The 17,174-nt window shown below is 39.5% G+C and overlaps 1 protein-coding gene across 7 annotated transcripts in view; it reads right to left on the bottom strand.

Moving 5' to 3' along the window:
* Positions 1-17,174, bottom strand: part of LOC117588272 (LIM domain-containing protein jub) — a 144,318-nt gene that overhangs the window by 41,273 nt on the left and 85,871 nt on the right. The window contains exons 6-8 of one of the 7 annotated variants that reach the window (XM_034279433.1): positions 2,801-3,596; positions 2,651-2,734; positions 1,913-2,061 (exon numbers count right to left, since the gene is read on the bottom strand). The exons of 5 other annotated variants lie outside the window; for them this stretch is intronic. In XM_034279433.1, coding sequence (XP_034135324.1) covers positions 1,913-2,061; positions 2,651-2,734; positions 2,801-3,596 — 1,029 coding nt within the window. Of the gene's footprint in view, positions 1-1,850; positions 2,062-2,650; positions 3,597-17,174 lie in introns of those variants that run through there. One more of the 7 variants, XM_034279432.1, reaches the window with a different exon arrangement.

Raw genomic sequence — 17,174 nt, 5'->3', positions numbered from 1 at the left:
ATAAGTTCTGTATGTGTATATATATACGCGTGTGTGAGGGCTCTTCAACAGGGGCTGGGCTTTTCACTAGGGCCTAAGCGGAGCATTAGCACAGCTGGTTTTTTTTTTCACTAATTCGCTATCGAAATGTGTCTGTTCTGGGTCTATATCCTCTATGTATATAGCAGCTGTGTCGCCTGCCTGTCCGATCAGAACCTGATCTGGCTAGTAGTAGGTCTGCCTGGGTGTGTGTGTGGATATGTATGTTTTACTACGTTCACTCGTTGCTCAATGCCAAATCGGAGACGCACAAATGAATGCTACAGGTGCTGTATTGGTGATTGGTTATTGGTGTTTGCTGGTGTGTGTTTGTGTTCAATGGGATATTTATGTGTCGGGGTCACCAGTTCACTTTGCTTTTACTCTGGGCTAAGGGAGGGTTCTCGCGTCTGTTTGGATGTGTGTGTGTGTGTGTGTGTGAGTGTGTGTGTGTGGGGGGGGGGGGTTTACTTTGTTTTAAGCTACTTTAACTCGTTATTATCATCGTCATCGCCATCATGCACACTCATGATGATCCCTACTACATATGTATATCCTCCTCGGCTGCGGCGGCGGCACTCTGCTGCTGCTGCGCTACTTAAAAAGTTACATCACGTGTTCACTGTTCTTTTCATTATGTTTAGGTTTATCGTTATCGTTAATCGCTATCGCTAGCATTACTAAATCATATATTCAATTAGATCAATTTTTTGTATTATGTATAGTTAGCCATTTTTTACGTTTTTCCTTTTTTTGTAAATTTATTTTCAATTTTTTTTTGCGCTTTTTCTTTCTTGCCTATATGTCTTACGTTCTCTTATATATACTTTTGAAAAATATATATAGTTGTATATATATCATATATGTATGTATATATAATATTTGTTTTATTAGATTCCTGCTACAACTGTTTCGCGCTGCAATTCAACTCTCCCCTCATTAGTTTTAATGGTTTTTCCGTTCAAGTTAATTGTATAGAAAAAACTGTTCTGTGTTGCTCGCTCTCTTGCTATCCAAAATGGTCGGGACTTTCCCTGCGGATACCCTGGATACCCTCTTGCGGTCGCACTTAATTTAGGTTCTCTTACATTCTCCTCACTCATCATGCAATCAATCAAACATCAATCATCAATCATCAATCCTTCGGCTGATGATCATTCACGCACATACACACTAGTATGTTCACATTGGATTCGACAAAAAAAAAAAACAAGTTCGCTTCTTGGTATAAACTTCAACAATTCGACAATATGCTGCTATATAATTATTGTGTATAATGTATATACTATACTATATATATGTTCATATAGATGTATGTTTTTGTGTATGATTATAGCCTGCCTGCTCTATTGTGTGTGTGTGTGTTTGTGTGTGTTTGTTGGTGTGTCTGTGTGGCTGTCTCTTTCCTATTTGCTAGAGTTTCTCTTTGCTCAGAAGAACGAACGATGGTTCTAGTCCTCCTGACTTCACTTCTTCTGTTGCTGTTCTTTGCCTCGTTTACATAATTAATAAAATATATATGTACATATGTATATACATACATAGATTTAACGGTATATACATATATTGGTGTATTGGTGTGTGGGTGTGTTGTTGAATTTCTTCCTCATTATCATCATCATCATCTTATTATCATCAAGCCTCTCGCTTGATCCTCGCTTAAGTAAGTCAAAGTTCTTGTTGTTTGCCTTCATCTTTCTTATAGAAAGTTTACAACTCATTTCTTTATGTTCTGTTCACATCAATTGTTGTTGTTGTGGTTGTTGTTGTGGTTGTTGCTGTAGTTGAAATTGCTGGTGTTGCTGTTGTTGTTGTTGTTGTTGTTGTTATTGTTATTATTATAATAGTAATAGTAGTAATAATAATAATTTAATAACAAACTAAAATCGTTTCACTATTGCGGCAACTCATCCTTTGTATCGACCGGGCTGGGTGACAAAAACTTTCGCACATATTTGGGATAATGAGTTTTCTCGTGCGCCTTGAGTATCGTTGACCGCGAGAAGGTTTTCCCGCACATATTACATCTGAACGGTCGTTCGCCTGCAAATTGATTTCCATTTTTTGTGTGGTTGTTTTCGTTTCATCAATGAAAATCAAGGAAATATATATGTGTTTTATAGTGGTATTGGTATCAGTTTCAGTAGATATATTTATCAGTTAAGTCTGGGTCGCAAAATGAAAGCATCATGAGGGGTGTGGCGACGATGGTTGAGAGTAAAAATGGTCGAGCAAAGAACTTGAAATACACTTAGAGGAATTCATTCAGTTCACTTAATGCCTTGCATTTGGTTGTAATATCGAACATGAAACATTTTGTAGAGCTTTGGGGTTTTAGCTTTGTTTTGCTCTGAAACTTTAGAGCAAACGAATTTCTCGTAACTATAAAAAGGGATAGAAGTAGCAGAAGCCATAAAGGAGCTCTCTTCACTGCAAATGTCAATAACTTAATGAAAGATTGATTGAGCCTTGAAAGTGATATACAGAAACATCATTGGGGCATCAATACGAGCTCCTTCATCGATGGACAGCATTTCAATGGCGAATGAGGAGGGGACATGATCAGTGTGCAATGGGCAATGGGTAAGCAATAATTATTTAATCATATTTTTGAATTGAGATCAAGACTTACCGGTGTGGACGCGACAATGATCTTTCATGTGGTGGCGCAGCTTAAACGCTTTGCCACAAAACTCACATTTAAATGGTCGATCACCTGTATGTACCGACAAATGCGTGATCAGTGATGTAACATCGGGAAAACTTTTAGCACAGAACTTACACATGACAACACTATTCGGATCACTTGACGCGCCTAGCAACGAGGCGGCGGACGAGCCGGCTGACTGCGCCGCTGCCGACGCTGCGGCCGACGTGGAGGGCGACGATGAGCCACCGCCGCCGCCGCTGCCGGCACCACCCGCACCACCCGCACCACCGCCAGATCCACCGCTGTTGCTCAGTAGGAGGCCGGCCGGCCCCCCTCCGTTGCCAGATGACGATGAGGCGGCGCCCGCAACCTGCGCCAGTGTCAGCCGCCCGCTCGACCCACTGCCTCCCGGCGCATCCAAGCAGCTGCCGGTCAGGCTCGGGAAGGTGCAGCCGGCCAGCGATAGGGCCGCCTCCATGTCGATGCCAAAGGCGGCCGTGAGGGCGGCCACCTGCTCCTGGGGATCACTGCTGCCGCCTGCGCTTGCGGCCATCGCCGCGTTCATCTGGAAGGCGAACGAGGGCGGCAGGCCGGGCATGTTGAGGTCGCTCAGCAGGTGGGAGTGCAGCATGTTCGGCTCGCGGTACTCGAGTGTCTTCAGCGAGTGCGACAACAGGTGGCGCGTGAGTTTAGACTGATTGGGGAAGGCGGCGCCGCAGTAGATGCACTGGTACATGGGCATGGGCGGCGGGGGCGGGGTGTGCGTCGGATGGTGGTGCTCGTGTGCGGCAGCTGCTGCTGCTGCGGCGGCGGCGGCTGCGGCTGCGACAGAGCTGCTGCTGCTGCCGATGCCGCTGCCGCCACTGCCGCTGGCCAGGCCCGCGCCAATGCCAACAGCGTGGTGTTGTTGGGGCGATTCGGACGTTTCCTGGAACAGACACCAAACAAAAATCCAACATCAACTTCTTTACTCTTTACTACGTTTAGCGTTTTAGTTCGCTATCTTTTTGTTTTGGTATTTTTTTTCGTATTTGGTATTTTTCAGTTTCAGTTTTTGCTTGCAATCGATCGATTCGTTTGGTATCTCTATTGTTATCATTATCATTATCGCTTCTCTTCTGGACAATTTTTGCTTTTCTTCGGTTTCTTTGTCTTTGGCAAAACTATTTTCTATTATTTTTAGTAATTAATTGTTTTTGGTATTTTGATAAAAATTGATTATAAAAACAAAACAAAAAACAATGATAAAATAATTGGTTTATACGTTTACTTTGGAGTGAGAGAGAGAGAGAGAGAGTTAGAAAGAGAGAGAGAGAGAGAGATATATATAGGATGTTCCAAAAACTAAGACAACGAAAATTATATGTTTAAAAAGAGGGATCATCAAAGTTGAAAGGAATCGTAATTAAAAAGTATTTTTCTGGCGGTTTCTTGCGAGACCAAACAAAGTGGATACATATACAATATTCAAACAAGAGTATATATGCAAAGAAATTGTTATTCTTCTTCTTCTTCTCCATCTATTATCTTCTTCTCGCTTTCGCAAAAACCTCTCTTTACAATTGGGAACAAAATATTCATCGCTTGAACTCTATTATTTAGTATATGAGAGAAAACAGAAAGGCGGTAGGAAAATAATACAAAAAAAAAATATTAAAAAAAAAAACAGAGTACTAATTTAATAATTGTCAAGAATAAAAAGAAACGAAAAAAATTAATAAACAATGGGCAAGAACTAAAACAGAAGTCAATGAATCATTTTATCAGAGAAGAAGAATGGAAATCTATCTGGCAAAGCCGTGAAACGCTCTCTTCCAGCTGCTCTGCGCCTCTCCCTTATACTCGTCGGTGTCGGGTGAGTTCTGGCCCAGGATCCGCTGGAGGATCAGGATGTTATGTGGCCTGAACCCACTCCGACTCCGACTACGAGTTTTAAAAAAAAAATGTCTCAAACCGTTGGATGGATGCCAAAAAACAAGAGGGGGTTTCAGCATTTGACTTTCGTTGTGTATTTCATTTGTTGTTTTTCATTTTCATTTATTGCTTTACAAGAATCTCGTTAACATTGTTTCAGTTCTTTTTTTCTTTGGTATTTATATGGTTTTTGTTTGTTTACTGGTATTTGCTTTTCTTTTTGGGTTTTCAAGAAGTTGAATTTCGATTTTTGTTTGGGCGTTGTTCGAAAAACGTCACATAATCGTACGTTAAATATCGTTTAAAGCTTTTTCTTTGATTTTCTTTTTCATATTTGTATTACATATTTCTTTTTGTTTGTTGTTTGTTTGTTCTTTTTTAATATATTTTTTGGTTTAGTGTAATCTTATTATTAAAAATGTTTTGGTTTTGTTTTTAACTTAAATTTGACGCTTTGACCAAAGGTTTTGATCAATTTGGAACGCGGTCCGCTTGCTCGGTTCGGTTCGGTTCGGTTTTAAAGTTAGAATTTGGATGAAAGGTTTATCAATTTTTTCGTACTTCAACTGGATTATCAAATCAAAAACAAAAACTTTGGGTTCGGTTGTAATTTTCTCTTGGCAACAAAAAGTTTTCGAAAATCGGAGAGCAACAAAGTTGAACAAAACTGTACAGGAATGTATGAAAAAATAGCTTTTCGCCACTCACACGCCTTGAATACTTCTTCTTCCTTTTTTCTAATCTTTTTCTTTGCCAAATTTTGGAAAATGAAAAAATAACCAAAAAGCATAACGAACGAACAATTTTGTTGATTTGCCAATTAGCGCACGAAAAAAAACAACCAGACAATTAAAATAATAATAGATCTGTACATAAATGTTTATAAATGCTTAACCAAAAATGGTAAAATTTTGAATAAAAAACAAAACGAAAAAAAAACATACAAAATTTTGCGTTCCTTAGAGAAAAAAAACTCAGTAATTGTACTGTGTGTTGTACAGGGACCAAATTATGTTTTTTGCTTTAAAAAATTTGTGCAGCTCCAAAAAACAAAACAAAAAAAACAACAACAAAAACGGACTTTTGGCGTAGCTAACAATTTTCAAGAAGTTTTTCCACTTTTGCCCGCAGACGCCGCGCTCTTTTTTCGCACAAAGGATCATAACTCAAATGGTTGGATGTCGAAAACAAAAAAAGAAAAACAAATATAAAAAAGAAAACGCACTAACGAAATGGTTATACAAGTCATTCAAATTCAGCACAGCCATGTTCAAAAAACGCAGATCAACTTCTTGACAATGTCAATAATATCAACAAAAAATAGTTGTTAAATAAATCAATCAACACTTGTTTTCTTCACCTCCTTTTTTAGCTTTCTTTCTTTGAATATATTCTCTTTCTTTTAACTGTTTAGTGTTTGGCACATCCAGAAACAAAACAGTGCAACAAAAGGCAAGTAAGAGCAGAACAAGATGAAAACAAAACAAAACAAAACCAAAATAAACATGAGGAAAAGTAAAGAGGAAAAACCGAAAACTTAACGGAATTTATTAACGGATCATCAGTTGGGATCCAGTTTAGCTTTATAGCTAAGAAGTCTGCACATGGGCGCGGGCAAAGCCTTTGAGCTGCTCTTAGCTGAGCCTTGCTGTGCTTTGGTTGGGTTTGTTTTGGTCTGGCAATGCCGTCTCAGCAGATGGCTGATCTGTTGGCAATGCGGCACGTGAGTTTCTGTGGGTTTCTATGGAGCTATGTATTTGGTAATGTATGGTTTTGTCTTTTTGGAGAGTGGTGGGGGTCTAAGGTTAAGGGTGGGATAGAGAGTGATCAAGTATCCTAAAGTATCTTAAACCTAGGTGGTACAGAGGCAAAGTAAAGGGCTGGGGATCGACGAATGTAAGTACACACTAGCCTATACGTAACGCACATAAATATGTATTTGTATATACCTAGAGAAAAGACAGAGCGTCAGACACAAAATAGTATATGCCGTATACAGTACACAGTATCAGTATCAGTATCAGTATCACCATCATCATCAGGAGTCACAACATTTAGTTCAAAAGCATATTTTGAGGTGGAGGAAAACCAAACATAATCTAACAACAGAACAAACACACACTTAGACACACATAATATATCATATTTGAATGATAGTTCTCATCTCGACTTGAATAATTTTGATAGGTTTTTTGTTTTGTTTTTCTTAACATGGTTAGAGCACAACAACGATAAATGATATGGAATGGAACAGAGGCATATATTATGTATGCATACGAGTATGTTTTATATAGTAAACCAAAAAGAACACACAGATAGAGAGAGAGACAGAGAGAGATAGAGACACAGACAGAGCGAGTTACATTATTTAATAGAAAGAGTTAGACAAACAGAGAGTTAAAGATAGAGAGTCAAAAATAATCGAAGAACAACAAAAAACACAACTTAACAAAAGTACACAACGTTCTTGAACAACACCGATAATAAAGTAGAGAAAAATATAGCGATAGACAGAAAGATTGATAAAGTACGGCAGTTAACAAAAGTGAAACACCAAAAAATAAAAAAACAAACAAATTATGAATGAATTATTTTGGAATGCGACATACACAGAAATTAAAACATGGAATTCATTTTGTGGATTCGAACACCGCATAAGAGACATTTATGTCTGTATGAAATGCATTTTCAAATGATAGAAGTTGCTTCATTGAAGTCATACAGACTGCGACAGCGAGAAGATTTATTCTTTCTTTTATTTAATGGTTAATTGTTAGAAATGCACTTGCAATTTCTAATTGAACATTCTGCTCTTTAACGGTTAACAATTAAATGAAGCAATGCTTGAAACATTTTATAAATTACTGTAATCCAGTTGGACTCTAAATGTATTGTACAGAAATGATTTTGGCTTGGAGTTCAAGTATATTGAAACCGATTAGTGAGTGATTGATTGTAGCAGCTAGATATAGCAAGGAAGACACATAAATCCATGGATAAATAAATGCTAGAACATGTCAAACACACTCTTTTCTATGTAATCCTGCATTCCTTAGCTGTTTAAAATAAGACAATAGACAATTTAGAAAAGAAAACACATTTGACTAAGTAAAAATCAGTAAAAATCACACGCACGTAGTAGTAATAAAATCCAAAGAGAATAATGTATCAAAAACAAAATCAACAAAAAGACACATTTATCAACGGTAAACAATAATTGTTTATATAGAGAAAAATGAAAGACATTTAGTTTATGGAAAAATAGAACACACACATTTACCATATACATAAACGAACAACGAACGAACGATTTTATGGTAAAAGCGTTCCACATTTAGATAATACATATATATCGTTTGGAAAAAAATAGTATTATTATTATTATTGTATGGTGTAATGTAACTGGGTTTTCTTTCTGTGTGTGTGTGTGTGTGTGTGTTTGAGTGAAGTGTTTATGTGTATGTGTGTATGTGTATCAATGATGTTAATTCGATTTAGTTTTCTATTGGTTTGTTGTCTTCTTTTTATTTAGCTTTTGCTATATGTAGCTTTTTGTTTGTTTTTTTTTTGCATTTCTTGTTTGTAATATTTGTTTTTTTTTTTTATAGAGTATTTTTTGTTTTTATATTAGCTTAAAAAACACCAAAAGCGCTTCAGTACGATTCATTTTGTATTTTGTTTTTATATTTTGATGCATTTTTCGTATATATCTATATATATACATCTTTTGAGGTATATATAAGTTTTGGTTATCAATTGCACAACGTTCAGATCTGGACCCCTCTCTTGTTTTCATTTGATGGAGAATTTTCTTTGCTTGTTTTTCTTTCCTTCTTTCTTTTATTTTTGTTGAAGTTTTTAGCTGTTTCCGTTTGCGTATCGTATTGGATTAATAGTATTAAAAGCACAACACACAGTTTGACACATTTAATAATATTTATATGGATAGAGACAGATAGAGATCGAGTAAGAGAGTGAGAGCGAGATAGACAGAGACACAATAGAGCGACACAGAGAGATAGAGAGAGAGAGAGAGCGGTAAAGTAGAGGCAAAGTTTAAGACAAAGACAACATTTAGTTAGCAAAATATTACATTTACATTTCGAGCTTTCGTTCGAGCTCAATAAACAACATAAGGAAAATAGAATTTTCTTTGTGGCTATTTAAATGCAATTAAAAGTGGAAAGTTTCTTGTTTTCTTGGTTTTTTTTAATGGGAATTATGGGGTATTAATAAATATAGTAGGGGATTTTTTTTTCCAAATTTTTGTGCAGCAAATTTTGTTCTCATTTACAATTTTCATTTGTCCGATTTGGGTTTGGGTTTTTTTTCGTTTCGTTATTTTTTCATATGTTAAGCGCAAAATAAAATAGAAAATTGTTACATTTTCTTTATTTTGTTTGATCTTCGGTTTCGGGTTTTCTGCGGTTTTTTGCTTGGCCAAAATGATTGTCAGGTGTCTGGGTGTCTTCGATTTCTTTATTGATTATAGATACTGAAACATGCCTTAGATGGAAAATGTATTTTAAATCTAGTTCTACCAAATGATATGATGATAGGGTGTGTGTGCATGGAAGAGTGTGTGTGTGTGTGTGTGTGTGTGTGTGTGTGGGAGTGTCAAACATGCTTCCTAAATATAATTTTAAGCTTCTAAAGAAAAATAAATAAAGGTATAGCAAAGAAATAAATTCCAAAAAGGGTTAAAATATATTTAACTAAAGACTAAAGCCACGGAAAATCATAATGGATGTCGCTTGAATTGCTGCCTTCACATTCAATCCCAGATTTGGCCAAAATTCCTACATTTCTTTCATTGCAACATCCTTTATGTCCTTTAAACTGCGATAAGTAGCCTAATGCACCAGTAACTTACATCCACAACGGAACCCACTGACTGTCGACTGGATGTTGCGTGATTTCTGCCGCTTTTGACAGGAAAAACCAAAGCAGCCAGCAACATGAACGAACTTTCCATTAGGAAAATTGCAGTTTTGGCCTCTCGGCTGGCTGGCAAATGCGGCAGCAGATATTATTGAATAACCCCAAACAAGGTCCAGGCAACAGCCAAGCAAATACAAATCTGGGTCAACACCAAACAAAAAAATATCCACACAAAAAAAGACCCAAAAAAAAAAAAAAAAAGGGAAGAGATATGCCACAAAAATGTGCACAAGGGGCAGCGGGGGCAGAGGCTGCTGACATTGCCTTGCGGCAGGAGTGGGTACATTTCAAGACGCATCCTCGTGTGGCAGGCCACCGACTCGACTCGACTAGAATCGACTCAACTCAACTCGACTCATGTCGATGAACCGATTCTGGCGACGGGTTCAACGAGCCTACGCCTAATGGAATGATTATCTGGCTTTCCCTCAGTCCACGCCAGACGCACTCCAGCTCGGCAGCTCGGCAGCTCTGCAGCTCTCTGGCTCCTGCCATATTGCATTTAATGTCCTGGCCGATGTCTGCGTCATAGCCATAGCCGTAGCCATCGCAGTCTCGTGTCTCCGTCTCCGTCTCCGTCTGCGACGTCGTCTTGTGCCCTGACTTCGTCGTCGTCGTCACCATCCTCTCTCTCATCGACGCTGTCGTCGTCGCAATAATAATCAAATATCGATCGATGTGCGTCTGGTTTTGGTTTTGGGTTTGGTTTGGCTTTCGTTTTGGTTTTGGTTTGGGTTTGGGTTCGGGTTCGGTGTTTTGGTTTGGGGCTTTTCTACGAAAAATTTTCGACGGTCGTCGGCCTTTTGCTTGTACACTTTTTTGTAATGCCGGTTTTTGCCAGCTTAAAGCTTCCCTTTTCCCTTTCCCTTTCCCTTTCCCGGCACTTGGCCCCATACTAGACCTGGGCTCAATCCTCTGCGACCCCACCCGCTACACTCCTACACAGCCTGGACCAAGCACCTCCTCTACCTCTACCTGCACCTCCACCTCCACCTCCTTCTTCCTCTACTCGTAGTGCTCGGCTGCTCTGCATCATTTTAATAAAAGCAAATTTTTAATGAAAACTCTCTTGGGTTTTGCCTTGCCTTTTTATGTTGCACGAGTCTCTATATATTTATATATATATATTTTATATATATATTTTTTGTTTGTTTGTTGGCTTTTCACTTTGCATGGCTCGGGTGGGTGCGTTTTTTTTATTTTATATTTATTTTTTTTTGAAGGTCCCTTTCATTGCAATCAAAAAATAGACGCAATAGATGACGCACATAACGCATCTGGCAAATATTGCGGAAGCTCATAGAAGTCCTCCACACAGGGAGAGAGGTGGCAGCGGAAGCGACTATTTCAAATATTTCTCTCTGCTTCGCTTGGTTTTTTTTCTCGTAATTTTTCTGCACAAATTATTGTGTATTGTTATTCGTATAATTCCTTTTTTCTTTTGCGAGCTCTTTGCGACCCATGAGCAGAAGAAAGGATTGGGCGGTCCCGCACGTACATATGCATTCAAATATATTTGGTATATGCATATCTATATTTTTTGCGGACTTGTACAGCATTTTGATACCCTAACCTTGCCTCTGGGGTGGTGCACTCTGGATTTAGTAAGTCTATCGGCTATCTGCAGGATGGCTCTTTTGCCAGGGTATTATTATCTCCATTATCCGTTGCTCTGCAAATACTCGCACATTTATTTGTACTGCCAGCATTTGATGTCCTTTTTGTTTTCGCTGTTTTTCGAGACAGACGCGCGCGAGGTGACGGCAATCTCTGCTCTTTTCGCTGATTTTTTTAATAAAAAAATATATATGTATATTTGCTGGCACTCAAAACAAACAATCGAAGTAGTCGTCGTTGAACAATCAGAGTGGGTAGAGTGGGTAGAAGTCATTGCCAGTGAGAGACATCAGAGCATTGAAATTGTCTGAGCCAATGAGGATCACTCATCCTTGGGAGAGATTTAAAGTTGGTTTGGATTTGGGTTTGGCTTTGGGTTTCGGCTGATAAAGTGGAAGCGACAGTGCGGATATCGGATAACTAACAAAATCATCTAAGATTCGTCTACGTTCTTGTTGAGCTGAGGATTATGTTTGAAAACTCTTTTGCCCTTTTACCCCAATGCCAGTTTTGAAGCCTGTTCATTTAAAGGCAAACCCCGCACAGGGTTCCCAACTCAACTAAATTGTTCAGTGCCGCCTGGCTATTAGCAGTTTTGTAGCTTCATTCTCTGCTCTTTTGTTGTTTTTTGTTTGTTTTTGGCCAAACAAAAAAAAAATAATTCAAAAATAAAAACCAAACGAAGGTCGGGGCATGCGGATGTGCGAAAGAGGGGAGCTGGAAACCCACCGAAAAGCACTTGAAAAACTTTGCAATCAACGCAACGCGCGCGGCATCGAGTCCTGATTACAATGCCCTGGCAGAGGCACAGGCAGAGGCCCAAGCTGATGCAGAGGCAGAGGCAGAGGCAGAGGCAGAGCAACGGTTGAGCAACGTTGATGCTGGCTGCAGCATAAAATGTGCAATGTGCGTGAGGGAAAGAGACAAGCAGACGAATGTGCGCCAGTGGAAAGCTCACTCATACAATGCAATATATTTTCGCTTTGGCATTTGTTGCGTTTTGGAACCCCTTCCCCACTACTCACTCCTCCTCGCACCCTTATTTTTTTCGAGTTTATTTGTTTGGATTTCCGCTTGGCGTTGGCTAAAAAACAAAAATCTTTATTTTTTGTGTGCGGTTTTTGTTGTTGTGCGCACTGCATGATTGACAGTTGCCAGAGCATTGATGTGAGGAGCGGCGAGGGCCGAGGTCTGAGGGCTTAGAGAACTGTTGGGGGAGTCTCGTCCCTCCTGCTGTGTTCTACCTAAATGCATTCAGTCAAAAGTTGTGCGAGTGAGCGTGAGCCACCAAATAAAAATATTAAAAAAATATGCATATGAACGCGTTTCTATATGCCTCCCCACCTCCCCACCTCCCCACCTCCCCACCTCCCTTCCTCCCTACCTCCCATGTGGCATTTTTATACGAAAACGTGTATATACACGTATATATATATATATATTACGCATACGCAATGTAGACAGCAAACAAATGCTGACAAGGGCAGCAGGACCGAGGAGATGGTAGCACAGAGATGGAGCCCTCAGCCTGTGAAGATGCGGGGGTACTGGCTGTGGAGCTGCGGAGACGGGACTCATAAAATGCAAGCACAGCAGCAGCAGAGGCACGACATTTGAGGGCCAGCCTAAAGGTATGCTATGAAAAAATTTCACAAGAGCAGCGGGCAAGAGGAAAGCAAAAGCAGAAGAAGCCCCCAAAACAAGGGGGAAAAGCCCTCACACACCCACACACACACACACACACACACACACACAAAATGAAGGAAAAAACGCATTTGTTTCAAAATTAAATACTCATGTGTATGTGAATGTGTGTGTGTGTGTGTGTGTGTGGGAGCGAGAGAAAAGAAAGCAACAAGAAAAAGAAAGCAAAAGTTGTTGGTTTTGTGCGTCGATTTTTGTTTTCATTTTTTCTCGACTCTGCCACTGCCGCTGCTGCTGCTGCTGCTGCTGCTGCCTCGTTATAATCATTTCCACACTGCAGACTGCTGGCTGCCTGCTTGGCCAGAAAGGAAGTTAGAGACAGAGCCAGTAGGGACATTTGCCAGGGAGAGAGAGACAGAGGGCAGGCAAACACACTCTCACACAAAAAAAAAGAAAGTGTAAAAGCAAAAGTATTTATTATGCGGCAATGGCTTGGAGAGGCCTAGAAGAGGCTCCCAGAATACATCAGAGTCAGAGTCAACGAATTGCATTCCCCACTCACACACACCACACACAAGTGTCTCTGTATGTGTGTGTGTGTGTGTGTGTGTTTTCTGATGAGCAGCACAGCGCGTCAACATCCGACTGCATACTCGAGGCGGCTGCCACTTTTTTGTTTGTTTGTTTGTTTGTTGCCTGTTGTACTGCCTGCTTTTGGGTTTTATTTTTTTTTGTTTTTAGATAAATTTTTATTTGAATTTATGCATGTGCGTCGCGGCTTGGTCTCGCTCTCGTTGTGTGTCTCGTAAGGGAGCGACCGCATGGGGCAAGGATAAGACAGAGAGAGAGAGAGAGAGAGTTGGGATAGTGTGCGTTGAAATGCAAATTGCAGAATAAATTATCTTGTTTTCGTTACGATAAATATTAAAGCTGGCACGTGGATAATTAACCAAACTTACGCAGCTTATTGCAGTGGCCATTCGGGTGTTGTTTCCCTTGAATATTTTCGTTTAATTTCGGAATTGATGCTAACAAAAACAATCAATCTCCTCTATTCAATCAATCTCCCCTTTTTGCTTGTCTTTCATCAACAAAAGTCAGTCTACGGAAGGCTCTCTAGCACTTTAGAGTGGAAATTGAAATCAGAAGCCACAGCAAAAACAACTTCGGTTCGGTTTATATTTGACTAGTTCAAACAAATACAAGTGATTGATACAATGTGATATAAATGAAGGAGTGAGGATCCATATCGGAATGAATATTCTTCTGAAATTGTATACTTTTGCACACACACACTGACACACTCCAGCTCGTACTCGATGGCAATTAACAAAATGAATTGAGTGCCATTGGAGTCCGAATGGGAGAGAGAAAGAAAATTCGTTTCGTTCTAACGATATTTGTTTAATGTCCCAAGCATCTCCAAGCATCAGCCTTTTGGCTCTGCGACACCACACATTTACAGCTGATAAAATGAGTGTTTCCCTTCCCTTATTAGAGTGCGTTGTACAACACTGGCTCATGACTGGCATTATCTGGCATTATTCTTGCCTTTTTGGCTTTCTCCTGTGCATTTTTTGACAACATTTCCGTAGGCTTGTGCCCATCTGGGGTCTGTCATGCAGCCGCCTTCTCCTGGCTCCTGGCTCCTGGCTCCTGGCACCTGCCACCTTCTCCACCCCCACTTGTTGTTAAACTTTGTCAAGCGTTGCACCAAAGTGCGTTACACATACATTGTACATACAAATTTATGTACTTTTATTTTGTTACTTTTTTCGCTGTGCAGCGGGGGGGCGGGCTGGCCGTGGAGGCTAAGAAATATAAGAAAAACGACAGCGGCTACTCGCATTCCCTTTCTGCCTTCTTTTATTCTATTATTTGTATGCTTCTTTGTTTCTTTCGTTCTTTCGTTCTTTCTGTGTGCTTATCCCCTGCCGTTGACGAAAAATTTTCATTTGAAAAAGAACGAATGGAGGAGCTGCTCTCGGTCTAAGAAGGGTGGTGGGGCGGGTGGGTGCCAGCGACAAAAAATGTAATGTGAAAATATATTTTTGCCGGAAGCTAAATGTTTTCGCCAACTTTCTTTTTTTTTTGTTTTTGTGCCGCCATGTCCACGTCGTACTCACATTCCCCTTAAGCGAAAAGTACAGTTGCGCTCGCCGAAAAGTATGCATTACATTTTGAATTCGAGCCAAAATTAGTGGCTCACACGTGGCACGATTCTGCGAGAACGGACAGACTGTTGCTGTTGTGCAACCAACCAACTCTGTGTGTGTGTGGGTGTCTGCATGCACCAGTGAATAAATTGAATATCGCACACTCCCCTCCGCTCCACCATCACAATTATTGCCATCTTCTGGTGCTGCGACTTTTTAATTTCGCTCATTGTTTGATTTGGTTGTACTTTTTATTGCAGTCTCAAATAATAAATATGTATGCACAGACGTCGACCTGGAGAGGTTGCAGCTGCAACAAGAGCCGCGTGGCAGCACAAATACTCTTTCCATTTGGCACATTTGAGGTGATTTTTTTGCTTCAAGGCTTGGCAGTATTTGCCAATGGAGTGACCTTTCAGGTTTATCCTCTCAACCTTTCTTTAGCTCAGGAATGGAAGCACTGATCACAATACATAGAGCATCCACTCATCGCAGTGCAGTAACTGCCATTCCATTGACCAGAAAGAGGAGGAGCTTGCCCACTCTCCACCAGGGATATTGAAAATTATAGTGTCGTTAACATGCAACTGCAACAGCAACAGCAACAGCAACAGCAAGTGGCAATGGCAACAAATAAAAAATTAAATTAAAATAGAAAGCAAAGGAACAGAGCTGGCAAGAGGAGATGAGGGGAGAGAGAACCTCCGAGCACTGAACATGGCCAGTAAATAAATAATACAACTAGAAACAAACAACAACAAAAAGATGTAACAAAATAGGTATGGTGAGAGGTGAGAGGTTCGGTGGGTCGGTTGGGTTGGGTTGGGTTGGGAATTGCGAACGGAAATTGCCAGCAATGTGTGTGGCAAGTGGCAAGGTGTTTAGGTGTGTCAGAGTCTGTGTGCCGCAGCTGCCCCACAAAAACTGAGCGATAAAAGGAGTCAACTACAAACAAACCCAAAAATAATACAAATAAAAATAATAAATAATTAAAAAACAAATAACAAAAAACACACACACAAAAAGAGGAATGCTATCAACTGTGCGGAAAACTTATTGCATAGAGTGTGTTTGGGTGTGCGTTTTTTGTGTGTGTTTTGTGTAGACTGTACATGGATATTGGATAGCATATAGACACATAGATTGAGATAAATACATACACACATATACATATACGACTGGAAAACATATCGATAGATTACATATTGGTTACAAATAACAAATACAAATTACATAGACATTGATCGATAGACATTGAGAGAGTGTGTGTGAAAGATATAGAGAGAGAGAGAGAGAGAAAGACAGACAGAGAGATATTGAGGTACAGAGAGAGAGAGAGAGAGAGAGAGCGCTACACATTTAACAAAATATATATATTTACTATATGTATATATATAGAGCTAAGAAACTGAACAGCTAACATTTGATATTTGATTTTTGATATTTATATTTGCATTTTTTGTGGTTTGTAAACTGAACGAAAAAAAAAAAGGTTTGACAACGAAAATGGATTTATTTGTAATATATATAGATATATATATTGGGTATATAGGATGTAGATAGATATATTGCATATAGATATATATTTATAGGGGGGATATATATGGTATGTATAAAAAATTCATAGACAAAGAACACGACGAAGAGCAAAAATATATGGTTGAGTTTTTCTTTTTTTGTTTTTTTTTGTAAGATTTTTGTATTTCGTTTTTTTTTTTTAAGTTTTATATATATAAGAATGGTATATAGTTATATATATATATATATATAGAGAGAGAGAGAGACAGGTATATATATATATATATATATGAGAACAGACAGATAGAGAGATAGAGATAGAGAGAGAGAGAGCAATACTTAGGTTGGTGGCAATAGAGATATAGAGAGACATGGGGTAATACATATAGAAATGGATTTGTCAGATGGCAGCCAGATCGGATTCAGATATTCAGATGTGCACATGTTCACATTACAGAGAGGACACATCTCTGATGGTTTTTTGGTAATTTAGAATTTTCTTGTTTGGGGCTGGAGGGTGTATTCGGTATTCATCGTTTACGTCCCGACCTATCGAAGCAGCAAAAGCATTCACTGAAGGGGTTTGGGGTTTGGGGGCTCTTTTCGGGTATCGGGGGTGGGGGTGGGAGGTTTCCAATTTCGGTATTTTGAGCATTGTTTATTGTCAAATTTGTTCTTATTTCGGGTGCGGGTATTGGGTATTGGAAATGGTTCTC

Source organism: Drosophila guanche, unplaced genomic scaffold (genome assembly GCF_900245975.1).
Source record: "Drosophila guanche unplaced genomic scaffold, DGUA_6, whole genome shotgun sequence".
In the NCBI taxonomy this organism is placed as follows: Eukaryota; Metazoa; Arthropoda; class Insecta; order Diptera; family Drosophilidae; genus Drosophila; species Drosophila guanche.
The sequence above is the reverse complement of the archived record's forward strand: the minus strand, read 5'-3'. Positions and strand labels throughout refer to the sequence as shown.